This window comes from Papaver somniferum, chromosome 9 (assembly GCF_003573695.1).
Source record: "Papaver somniferum cultivar HN1 chromosome 9, ASM357369v1, whole genome shotgun sequence".
NCBI lineage: Eukaryota > Viridiplantae > Streptophyta > Magnoliopsida > Ranunculales > Papaveraceae > Papaver > Papaver somniferum.
Window position 1 is genome coordinate 100,108,658 of NC_039366.1, and position 13,330 is coordinate 100,121,987.

The following is a 13,330-nucleotide window of genomic DNA, read 5'->3' on the forward strand; positions in this document are numbered from 1 at the left end:
ATCACATGCCCCCATCATTGAAACACACCATTACCACCACCATCACCTCATGCACCTTTTCCAGACCCTACCGTTGTTTGTTAGAGCATATCTCGGTTGAACCCACCAAGCGTTGGTATGTCAAGTTTGGCTGTCACATTTTAGTATCAAAACTCATCTAGAGTTTCTTGATTAAATACTAGAGTCGGCTTCGTTTAGGTTAGCCTGGAAAGTCTAGGAATGTTCATATGTACAAGTATTACTCCGAAGACCTGAAGAATGTGAAGAAGTAAGGACTACAACAAGGACATCATCCTCCCACTTGAGGTTAGTAATATTGACTTGATCTTGTAACGTATCTTTCAAGTCGTATTATATTGATAACATAACATGCGAAGGTATACAAATGATACTCTAGTGGTTTGACTTGGTCATATCATTATGAAAAGACGAGGGTACCCAAATATACCACAATCTTTTAAATACCCACCTATAAGTTCTCTTACCGAAAGTGATCGTCTATGGACAAAGTCGAGACAATACAACAAATCGGTATTCATACTTTGTGTGATTGTCCATGGATATGAGATCGAGACAATACGACTACCAAAGTGTGATACTTGATAATAGGTTCAGACTTAACCAAACTCTATAGGATCACTATCAAGTATGTACGGAGTTAACGTTTGTGTAATTTACTTTAAATTATATAAACAAATATACTTGCGGAAAATAAAAGTAAATCACACAACAAGATTTTGTTAACAAGGAAAACTGCAAATGCAGGAAACCCCCGGGACCTAGTCCAGAATTGAATACTCTCACAATTAAGTCGTTATACAAAATCTTAACAAACTTCGTATAGTTGAGACCAAGCAACTACCCCTAGTTCACTTAGTTTCCTCGGTATCCCTGCGCTTCCGACTTCAATGAGTGCACGCACTGGAACAATTCCTTTGGATCGTATTACAAACAGTAATGGAGAAACAAATCTGTTTGGTACAAACTCTTTCGATTCTTTCAAGATAAAGATATCTCAATCCATACACAAAGGCTCTTCCGTTTAATCTAATAAACTCATTTGCCTGGTTAGATCAATCTATCCAATAACTACAAAAGTAGCCAAGTTTAGATTCACAACCAATCGATATAGATTCCAACAAGAAACTATAAAGTGATGTCGATCTCACGCAACTAATCAATCGAATAAATCTGATTCTAGTTGGATCCCAGCCGATCAAGGTTTGTGCACACCCAAAGATATGAGAACCAAAAAAGAAATCTTCTTTGTCTTTAAATCTTCTTTAATATTCAATAAACACCTGCACAACACCACTTGAATATCTTGTGATAAATCACACACTGAACGGAGTCTGCTAACAATGGATTATCACAAGATTTCTTTAGATCTACAAACAGTTCTAAAGATCTCGTCGATACTTCGATCTAGTTTGAGTGAATCTTATATCATAAGAGAAGATTCTCAAAAATAAACAAACTAGGTGCAATCAAAGTTTCAACAACCGTGAGTCAATCAAATCAATCGAAAACCACTAAAACACTGCAATTATCTAGTTTCCCACCAACGGTACTCGTAGAGCTTCTTGATCCCACAGAAGACTTTAAACGAGCGCTCGTAAGAGATTTCACCTAATTAGGATACTTTCCTCTCCGATTAGATGGCTCCACCAGAAATAATAAAAAGATGAAAATTGCCTGGCTCTTAGGATAGTTTGCTAGAAATGCAAACTTAGGTATTTATAGACCAAGGATGTTTGGACACCAAGGAATTTCCAAAACCGTTCTCAAGATATGCAATGAATAGCAAAATTCGGTATTCCTAATTACAATAAATATTTGTATAAAATTTCTAAAACTTAGCTTGTCACACACACAAATGCATTCATTTAGGTTTGAGTAATTGTACCTAAACGTGCACACTTAATTGGTTCAAAAATAGTTAACCAATGGTTAGCCATATGAGCACTTTCATATTAACCGTATTCATCTTTCTCATAACTAGTTCAAATGACTCATAAGAACTAGTTGAAGAGTTGTTCAATTGCTTAGGTCTTTATTCATAGACACAATTGAAACAAAATCGGTTTGATCCACTTGAATCAATACATGAACAATATAGCCACGGTTTGCAAAGATTGCATTCCTTATAATTTATTGTTTTAAGTTTGAAAAAGCGGGGGTAAAACAACCACACCCAATATTTCGCTTAGCAATCTGTATGGACAAACTCAAATTTACTTTTAAGTGAATCAACAAGACTCAATCTACAAAAAGTATATCAAAGAGTTTTATCTCTATTTCTCGATTCAATTCTTACTCAAGCAAATAGAAATTTGCGAGTCTAATTGAATACAAGAGAAATCACTTGAACGGGACCAAAGACCAATGTTCAAGGATCAATCAATTTCAATCAACAACCAAAGGTCGTATTTCCAATTGATTGATTCAAACGCACAACCTGTGATATTTCAATTATATAACAAAATATAATGCGGAATAGAAATAACACAGACACCAGAATTTTGTTAACGAGGAAATCGCAAATGCAGAAAAACCCCGGGACCTAGTCCAGATTGAACACCACACTGTATTAAGCCGCTACAGACACTATCCCACTACAAACTAACTTTGGTCTGTACTGTAGTTGAACCCCAATCAATCTCACACTAATTCAAGGTACAACTGCGCTCCTTACGTCTCTGATCCCAGCAGGGTACTACGCACTTGATTTCCTTAGCTGATCTCATACACAACTAAGAGTTGCTACGACCCAAAGTCGAAGACTTTAATAAACAAATCTATATCACACAGAAAAATCTACAGAATAGATAAATCTGTCTCCCACATATTCCGTCTTTTGATAAATCAAGGTGAACAAGAACCAATTGATAACCCGGACTTATATTCCCGATGAACAGCCTAGTATTATCAATCACCTCACAATAATCTTAATCGACGCGGCGAAAGAAGATATTGGGGAATCAAAAACGATGAGACGAAGATGTTTGTGACTACTTTTCTATCTTGCCTATCGGAGATAAAGATCTCAAGTCAATCATTACGATTGTACTCAAAACGATAGAATCAGCAAGATCAGATCACACAACTACGAGAAAGTAGTATCGGTCTGGCTTCACAATCCCAATGAAGTATTTAAGTCGTTAACCTGGTTTTTAAGAAGAAACCAAAGGTTAAAAGAGAATCGACTCTAGCTAATACAACTAGTATCACACAGGAGGTGTGGGGATTAGGTTTCCTAGTTGCTAGAGTTTTCCCTTATATAGTCTTTCAAATCATGGTTTGCAATCAATGTTAGCTTGGTAACAAAGCATTTAATATTCACCGTTAGATGAAAACCTGATTAGATTCAAGCTAATATCTTTCAACCGTTAGATCGAAAATTTAGCTTGTTACACACAAATGAAATGTGTTATTTTGGGTTTATATAACCGTACCCAAACATGAACATTTGTTGGTTCAACAGTAGTTAACCAAATGGTTAGCCATATGAGCACTTTCATATCAACCATGTTCTTCTTCACCATAACTAGTTCAAATGACTCAAATGAACTATGCAAGGAAATCTTATGTAACTATACAAGACACAATCGAAGCAAAAACGATTTGATTCACTCGAATCGGTTCATTAACTATATAGCCACGAGTTGCATTTAGCATTCCTTAGTTAATATAAATAAGTTCACAAACAATCGTCTTTAGATATAACCAGCTTAAGTTCGCAGACTTAGTTCGCGGACTTAAGTTCCCGGAAGGAGTTCTCAATCTCCAGCAGATTTTCTCGGGTCGAGAATTTTTGCCAGTTCGCGGACTGGGTTTGCGGACTGAGTTCACGGCTCTTGTTTCGGTTCTCTTGATCAACAAATTTCGCAAACTTTGGTTCAAGGAAAAGGGACTTATACATATATGTGTTGCCACACAATGCTTATATCCATCATTGGTTATTTAATCTAAACTCTCGTTTCAACCATTGAAACATTCTTAGAGGACATTTCGTCAAAGTAAGCAATTTTCAAAGTGATTGAAACGTGTCATGACTTTCATCACTAGGTAAAGATGAACTTGGCCAAAACAAAAGCTTACCAACACATATTTCGAGAAATAGATAGGCGAGATAAACTCGGCTCGAAATAGAAAATGTGTATAATCAAAGTCTATATAGCAAAACGACTTTTGTCTCAAAATAGGAGATAGAGTAGATAAACTTTTGAGTGATAGATAAGTTCAAGTCTCCACATACCTTTTAGTTGATAAAGATCCACCAGAGTAGTCCTTCGTATTGTATGAAGATTTCCATGGAGTTCTTGAGCTCAACTACACTTTATATCCTAGTCCAAGACTTAGCTATAGTAGACTAGAAATCAAGACTTGTAGTTTTGATCACTAACATTGACAAACATGCTTGAGATAGCAACGCATGCGAGGTCGACCGAGCAATGCCCTAACAATCTCCCCCTTTGTCAATTTTATTGACAAAACTATCAATACATATGGAATACAAAAATAAATGAAATAACTTTTGTAGCTCCTATTCCACATGCCTAATCTTCAACATTACTCGAAATCTTCGTCACTTTTAAGTACTCCAATGATCCCAAAGGTTGTAAGTTCAGCATCATCGTTGTTGAAAATCCGTAGCTATAACAACGAGAAAACAAGAGTTCTCAATCATTGTTATACAATGTCATAGTATCATTATACAATATCAAAGTTCAATTGTATCAAAACTTTGACAATAACACTATGGTGATATGTATCACTCACCCTTAGTCAATACTCCATCTCACATGGAAACCACTCCCCCTTACATAATATGATCCGAAAACCATATGTATTTGTAGTGTGAACTACATATTAATTCTCCCCTTTTTGTCAATAAAATTGGCAAAGGTACGAAAACGAGATCCTAATGAAATTTCCGAAAGAGACATTTCATGACCAAAAGAAAGCACATATCATCTTATTTATATGCAATCATATAGCCGAAGCTAAATGCATTCATCAAGGAGTTTATATAAAGATACAAGATAACCCCTATAATATTCCACAGCCGCACTCCCCACAAAGATTTTGCGATTAAGCACAAGTTCAATTAAGAACTCTCCCCCATAATTAATATGTCATTCCCAAATGAACAACAAGAGCGACCTTAATTTCAAAAGAAAAGAAGGATTTCTTTGGACATAACAAATCACATACAAGTATGAATTTGAATCCAAAATACTCAATTAAATTAACCACAAGAGAACCCATGATTAATTTAATCGGAAATGCGCAACATAAGTGAACTTATGGAGACTTAAAAAATACACAATTAGATTAATCACAAGAGAACCCATAATTAATTTAATCGGAATACACAACCAAATTAACCACAAAGCGTAATCAATTTAATTGGTCATGCTCGACATAAGAGAACTTATGGAGCAACAACTAAATAACCAAACGAGAATGATTAGTTTAGTTGAACATGCTCGACATAAAGTACCTCACAGAGCAACAACTAAGCTAAAAATAACCCAGTCGATTGTGTTCAACATAAGACACTTTATGGAACAACACAGTATGTACACAAAAATTGTGGATCGGAGATCGACCTTATACCGTGGAATAAGCAAGGATTCATTCTATTTTCCATCACCATTTGCACAATGACATACAATAGACATAATCCTTGAAAACAAAAGATTTTAACCTATCTTCCATCAAAAATTGACATAATAGGCTTAACTTTTGTATTTGTCAAAAGTTCATTCCTTCTTTTATCAACATATGCATATTGACATATAAAGGACTTAACTTTCAACAAGGTATGTATGTACTTCTTATGGATCTATCATATGTAGCAATTTAATTGAAAGATAAATCATTCAAGGATAAACATAAGAGTTATTACAAACAGAGAAACAACAGTAGTTCAACATGAGAAGTTTAACAGATAACAAGCAGAAGTACACTTAGATCAAGAATCAGTCACTCCTCTCATAATAGTCTCTTTCAATCTCATAGAACTTCTCTATCATTTCAGGACACGCATTTTCAGCATAGTCTACCTTTTCTCTGAGAACTTCATTTTCCTCCTGAAGGCGAGTGAGCACATCTTCCCTTGAAGTTCTTGCAGAGGTGCTGATTGTATGACGCCTCATATTTTCGATGCTTGACATACTCAGAACAGTTGGTCCACTAACATCGGACCCAAAAGGTTTCACTTTAAAATGAGCACAAATTCTTGAGCTGAGACAAGGAAAGCCAGGAGTTTTTCTTGAGGTGTGTTTTACACTTATCATTTGATCAATAAAAAGACTACGGAAATCAATACTTCTCCTTTCAACGATATAATAGATAAATTCAGTGAGACTCTTGGTCCAGACATTGTTGTCAATTTTGTTCAGTATCAAGTTTGCCACAATAAGTTTAGCAGCAGTTTTGAGGAACAACCCAGCCCCTTTAACATTAATCTTTCCATCATTCAGAGAAAGGTCTTTGTTAAAAAGACGGTCAGACAACACTTCTGAAGATAATCTTTCATTCTCAGAAGGAGGAAATCTAGCGCCCCCACCGGCACATCCAGGAGATAACCAATAACAAAGCGATCAACAGTAAATGTGACGCCTCTACAATAGTCTTGAAGGTGCAATTGGTAAAGTTTTCCTCATGGATATTAGCATAAAATGTGCAACCATCTCAATGCGAACCGTTCCCAGTGATCTGTGAATTAAACCCCAGTTGTGATTTTTGAAAAAATCATACAGACCATCTACCTCAATTTTTGAAGCATCATAGAAATGCTCACAGATTGGTTGTTTGTTCTTGTACTCCAGAAAGAGTGCACGAGCAGCCGGGTTGATAAAACTAGCACAAATGCTTGGATCATAAAAGGAATCATTCCTAGTTTGATGACTTGAGCTTCCAACATGCCTTGTTCTTCTATGTACCATAGATATAAATGAAATTTCAAAACAAAAGATGAGAAACTTACTCGGTTCGTGAACTGTTCCTAATGGCAATCCTCCAATTGTTTGAGAAAAGCAAAAACTGCTCTTGACCCAATGTACGCGAGCTTCTCCTAAGTTCAAAGACACAACCCAACTTTGATTTGATTAGAAATATGTGAAGTTGATGGAGCAAGGAATGAGAACTGTTTGGGTTTTTCTTGCGTTCTCGAACTGAAAGAACAAGAGAATGGGGTAAAGTGAACGAAGAGATTTTCTTCCCTTTTTGTGTGTCATGAAACCATTCTGACACGTTTCGGAATGAGACTCGTTTGTGAAGCGGCTCTAGGTTCCACGTATGTGAACCACACGTGTGTCAGAGAAGGACTAGTTTGGTGTAAATTAGGAGTGATAGCTCACATGTATTTGTATCAAGTAATTTTTGTGAGAACAAAAAAAACGGAGAGAGAGTTTCTTTCCAACAACTCTTAATTCTTGTATTATTGGATAATTCCCAAGGAATTATTTCTATAGGTTTTTCAACGAACATCCAGAGAGCACAATAAGACTTGTGTTTCTGATTTCTTATTTTCAACCTTACGAGAAATAATTTTTGCAGATAATTTGTATTACAATGGGAAACTCTTTTTGAAAAAAGAGATATCCTAGCTTCTTTAATGAAGATAATACCATTATCATGACAGAAGATGTCAGGATTTGAGTAATGAAATGATTCATCCTTTGCGGTGATATACTCAGATAACTGAGGTTTAAACTCCTCTTGTAATACGTTCAGTTTGTTAAAACTAGATGGATTATACAGAGGAGGAGTATTACACTCATTGATTAGCAAATCAATATCAACCTCAACATGAATATTATTCATCATGACTTGATTTAGCTTGTCAAGAGATTCTTGTTCTTTCTGGAGAAATAAATCAACATCAGAAGTTAAGCTTTCAAGTTTCTTTTCAGTTCCTGAAAAAACTTCAAGGTATTTTAAACCTGGTGGAGGTTTAGACAAAATTTCTTCTACAGATTTAATTAAATCAGTCATGGAAGAGAATTCTGCAATCCCTGGATCTGGTGGTGCAATTAATTGAGATAGCACTTCTGTCCATAGAGTCGGATCGCTACAAACACAGACTCGTAAGGTCTTTAAATAAGTTTGCCTGCTCTGATACCAATTGAAAAAACGGGGGTACAACAACCACACCCAATATTTCGCTTATCAATCTGTATGGACAAACTACAATATACTTTTAAGAGAATCAACAAGACTCAATCTACAAAAAGTATATCAAAGAGTTTTATCTCTCTTTCTCGATTCAATTCTTACTCAAGCAAATAGAAATTTGCGAGTCTAATTGAATACAAGAGAAATCACTTGAACGGGACCAAAGACCAATGTTCAAGGATCAATCAATTTCAATCAACAACCAAAGGTCGTATTTCCAATTGATTGATTCAAACGCACAACCTGTGATATTTCAATTATATAACAAAATATAATGCGGAATAGAAATAACACAGACACCAGAATTTTGTTAACGAGGAAATCGCAAATGCAGAAAAACCCCGGGACCTAGTCCAGATTGAACACCACACTGTATTAAGCCGCTACAGACACTATCCCACTACAAACTAACTTTGGTCTGGACTGTAGTTGAACCCCAATCAGTCTCACACTAATTCAAGGTACAACTGCGCTCCTTACGTCTCTGATCCCAGCAGGGTACTACGCACTTGATTTCCTTAGCTGATCTCATACACAACTAAGAGTTGTTACGACCCAAAGTCGAAGACTTTAATAAACAAATCTATATCACACAGAAAAATCTACAGAATAGATAAATTTGTCTCCCACAGATTCCGTCTTTTGATAAATCAAGGTGAACAAGAACCAATTGATAACCCGGACTTATATTCCCGATGAACATCCTAGTATTATCAATCACCTCACAATAATCTTAATCGACGCGGCGAAAGAAGATATTGTGGAATCAAAAACGATGACACGAAGATGTTTGTGACTACTTTTCTATCTTGCCTATCGGAGATAAAGATCTCAAGTCAATCATTACGATTGTACTCAAAACGATAGAATCAGCAAGATCAGATCACACAACTACGAGAAAGTAGTATCGGTCTGGCTTCACAATCTCAATGAAGTATTTAAGTCGTTAACCTGGTTTTTAAGAAGAAACCAAAGGTTAAAGGAGAATCGACTCTAGCTAATACAACTAGTATCACATAGGAGGTGTGGGGATTAGGTTTCCCAGTTGCTAGAGTTCTCCCTTATATAATCTTTCAAATCATGGTTTGCAATCAATGTTAGCTTGGTAACAAAGCATTCAATATTCACCGTTAGATGAAAACCTGATTAGAGTCAAGCTAATATCTTTCAACCGTTAGATCGAAATTTTAGCTTGTTACACACAAATGAAATGTGCTATTTTGGGTTTATATAACCGTACCCAAACATGAACATTTGTTGGTTCAATATTAGTTAACCAAATGGTTAGCCATATGAGCACTTTCATATCAACCATGTTCTTCTTCACCATAACTAGTTCAAATGACTCAAATGAACTAGTTAGAGAGTTGTTCAATTGCAAGGAAATCTTATGTAACTACACAAGACACAATCGAAGCAAAAAAGATTTGATTCACTCGAATCGGTTCATGAACTATATAGCCACAGTTTGCATTTAGCATTCCTTAGTTAATATAAATAAGTTCACAAACAATCGCATTTAGATATAACCAGCTTAAGTTCGCAGACTTAGTTCGCGGACTTAAGTTCCCGGAAGGAGTTCTTAAACTCCAGCAGATTTTCTCGGGTCGAGAACTTCCGCCAGTTCGCGGACTGAGTTCACGGCTCTTGTTCCGGTTCTCTTGATCAACAAAGTTCGCAAACTTCGGTTCAAGGAAAAAGGACTTATACATATATGTTCACACAATGCTTTTATCCATCATTGGTTATTTAATCTAAACTTTCATTTCAACCATTGAAACATTCTTAGAGGACATTTCGTCAAAGTAAGCAATTTTCAAAGTGATAGAAACGTGTCATGACTTTCCTCACTAGGTAAAGATGAACTTGGACAAAGCAAAGGCTTACCAACACATATTTTGAGAAATAGATAGGCGAGATAAACTCGGCTTGAAATAGAAAATGTTGAAAAAGCGGGGGTCTAACAACACCACTCAATATTTCGATTAGCAATATGTATGGACTAACTCCGTAACACTTTGCTAGAAAATAAACTAGACAGTCAGACTCAATCTAGATAGAAAGTATCTCAAGGAGTTATTATCTCAATCTCTCGATTTGACCTTTACTCAAGCAAATAGAAATATGCGAGTCTTTATCAAAGAGAGATAACTTGGACGGTACCAAAGACCAATGTCCAAGGATCAATCAACTACAATCAACAACCTGTATTATTTCAATTATATAAAATATAATGCGGAAAAGAAATAACAGAGGCACCAAAAGTTTTGTTAACGAGGAAACCGCAAATGCAGAAAAACCCCGGGACTAGTCCAGATTGAATACACACTGTATTAAGCTGCTACAGAACTAGCCTACTGCAAACTAACTTCGGACTGGACTCTAGTTGAACCCCTATCAATCTCCCATTGATACAAGGTACAGTTGTACTCCTACGCCTATGATCCCAGCAGGATACTACGCACTTGATTCCCTTAGCTGATCTCACCCACAACCAAGAGTTGCTGTAACCCAAAATCACAGACTTGATAATAAACTGATGGGGATTTTAATAAAGTGCCACACTTCCAATATGCAGTTTCTGAAAATGCCACCGTTTTTTCCAGAGTTTATTAAATGCCATACTCTTGACTTTTATCATCCCGTTTTTTTGAGATAACGGTTAACGGCTGTTAGTCTCTGTTAGTGCATACGTGGCATTAAATAACCCGTCCAAAATTACATAGAAGCCCCTGAATCAGTTAACAGGGATTGAGTTAACCGGCTATAGAGTAGTGAGTTAACTCGCGACTCGGTGCACGTGAGAAAAACGTGCAAGATTTGCTAACGGTCGGAATACACGTGGGATCAATCTAAGAGAAAAAATCGACGATCCATATTTTACCTGGATTTATAACGGTCTTATTCATCATCTTGAAGCTCTATATATACTAATGAAGATCCCAAACTCTTCATTAGTCAATTTCTTCAGAAGTTCAACACATAAAAATGAGCCAAAAGGTTATAAACTCTCCAGGTAGTAACAGTTGCAGTAGTAGTAGCAAGAGCAGCAGCAGCAGCAAATTTAGACAGCAAACTACCCCAGATCTATGTCCAACATGTGAACAAGGAAGTCATGAGTCTAAGGTTTGTCCCTGGATGTACTCTAGATGCAAACATATACCTTGTAATGGTATAAGACAACTACTAAGATCCAGCACAAGAGAAACAGATGGAGAAATGTTCTTGAAGTGTTCAAATCCTACCTGCACCTACTTTGAATGGTTTGATTCTGCCAGTCATCCACTCAAATCCAAGAATATCAAGCTACCCAAAGAGAATTGTTGTTGTGCTTGTGGAGAAGAGACCCACTGTTACAAAGAATGCCCACTGCATAAGCAAGAATGCTACAAAGAGCAATGCAAGTCAATAATGCAGCTGAGAAGATGCAAAAATGAACACAATAGAAACATTGCTTACCTGATCTGCACAGATTGTGAAGCATTTAGATGGGTATCAGACCACCTTTTCATTGCAGCAAAAAATAGGGTTATCCATTCAAGTTTCAATCTCAATGCCATATGTGAGGAACTTCAAAAGACTATTAACATGTAATTAGTTCTTAACTAATATCATTTCCATTCATAAAGTAAGATTATCCATCAAAATAAAACTGAATTCTGGTACATAAAAAAAAACAGATCTAACACTATGATATCAGTGTCTAAAGCAAAAAAAAAAGATCTAACACAACAAGAAGCACACACACACTTCTACTTCTTCTTAGCCTTGCTTTGCTTTCCCTTTGTGACAGCAATATGTTGACTAACAGATCCAATACCAGTAAAGTTCTGACTGAAATTCAGAACATCTTGTGTAGATCCATGGGTGCTAGGTTCTGCTGGTGCTCTTCCAAAGTTTTTAGGTCCTGTTGACTCACCAAAAAATGAAGATGTACCTCTGGATTTGTTCACCTTTGCTTTACCCCTTGCACTGCTACTTTCAGGATGGTCTTCCAGTTTTTCTTTGATAAGGAGGAGGCTTTAAGTTGATGTCCATGGATGCCTGCCAATTAAGATAAGAAGAAGAGAAAAGGAATGAGAAAGTTAAAGTAAAGAAATGAAACCCTAACCCTAAAAGAAATGAGAAAGTTAAAGTAGAGAAAAATAAGGATATAATAAAGTAGAGAAAAAAGTAGAGAAAAATAAGGATATAATAAAGTAGAGAAAATGTGAATGCATCACATTCAATAATATATTTAATGCTGAAAAAAGTACCTTATCTTCCCAGTTCCATTCACTTATGTCTTCTAGTGGATTTACAGCATCTGCATATATGGTCCTATAATATTCCACAGAGTAGTAAGGAGCACAATAACTGTTCAACCAATCAAACAAATGTGTCAGTTTACAGAAACAAAAGTAATAGCATATTACAACCCAAAAGTAATAGCATATTACAAAATTTCTTACTCTTTCCAGTTTGGCCTGAGCAGTTTCAATGCACATACAGCATGTTGACAAGGGAATCCCCTTAGCTGCCATTGCAAACAAGTGCATTGTTTGTCTACAATGTTCACTGTGAAAATTTTCTTGGTAGACACATTAGTTACCAAATAAACCTGTCCAACCACACTTCCTTCTGTATCAAACTTCCCAACCAAGTCAAGCATCTTATTTATCAACTTAACAGCAGCAGGGACCAAATCATTTTGATTCCACTTAGCAGATTCTTCCCTTCTCTTAAATAACAAACCCATTACTAACTGACCATACATCATGCCTAGTTGGATTATTGGTTTATCTCTCATATTAGAACTCATAGAATTAAATGATTCTGAGAAATTGTTATTCATATGCTCACAACAGCTAAGGGGATCAAAATAAGCCCTAGACCAAGTACTTGGATCTTCTTTCCTAAGATATTCACCAGCAGCCGGACTTTCTTTGCATATGTTGTCAAAGTGCTCCTACATTATAGTAACCTGAGTTATTATATAACCTACTAACTATGAATCAAAAAACATAGGGATATTTAAAAAAGAGAGGCACAAACCTGAAAATGCCTCACTTTGTAAGCTTTGCATGCATTCCACAATAAGTTGTGCAAGGTTGGTGCCTTGTGGTACTTCTTGAAGTTCTTGTACAAGTGCCTGAAGCAATAT

The 13,330-nt window shown here is 36.2% G+C and overlaps 1 protein-coding gene across 1 annotated transcript; it reads right to left on the reverse strand.

The window, feature by feature from the left end:
• Window positions 1-12,168: 12,168 nt before the first annotated feature.
• LOC113312347 lies at window positions 12,169-13,015 on the reverse strand. Its single transcript, XM_026561106.1, has 3 exons — window positions 12,639-13,015; window positions 12,444-12,543; window positions 12,169-12,231 (listed from the first exon to the last, which is right to left on the reverse strand). Exons 1-3 carry the CDS (start codon window positions 12,986-12,988, stop codon window positions 12,169-12,171), a joined length of 513 nt encoding a protein of 170 aa, XP_026416891.1. The 5' UTR covers window positions 12,989-13,015.
• Between the last annotated feature and the right edge of the window lie 315 nt (window positions 13,016-13,330).

Excerpts from the sequence above, each read along its gene's own strand:
- LOC113312347 (XM_026561106.1), bottom strand. The coding sequence starts at position 12,988 with ATGAGTTCTAATATGAGAGATAAACCAATAATCCAACTAGGCATGATG. Across the intron at positions 12,544-12,638 it reads CTCAGGCCAAACTGGAAAGA|TTATTGTGCTCCTTACTACT; the intron begins GTAAGAAATTTT and ends TTGGTTGAACAG. Across the intron at positions 12,232-12,443 it reads AATGGAACTGGGAAGATAAG|GCATCCATGGACATCAACTT; the intron begins GTACTTTTTTCA and ends CTTAATTGGCAG.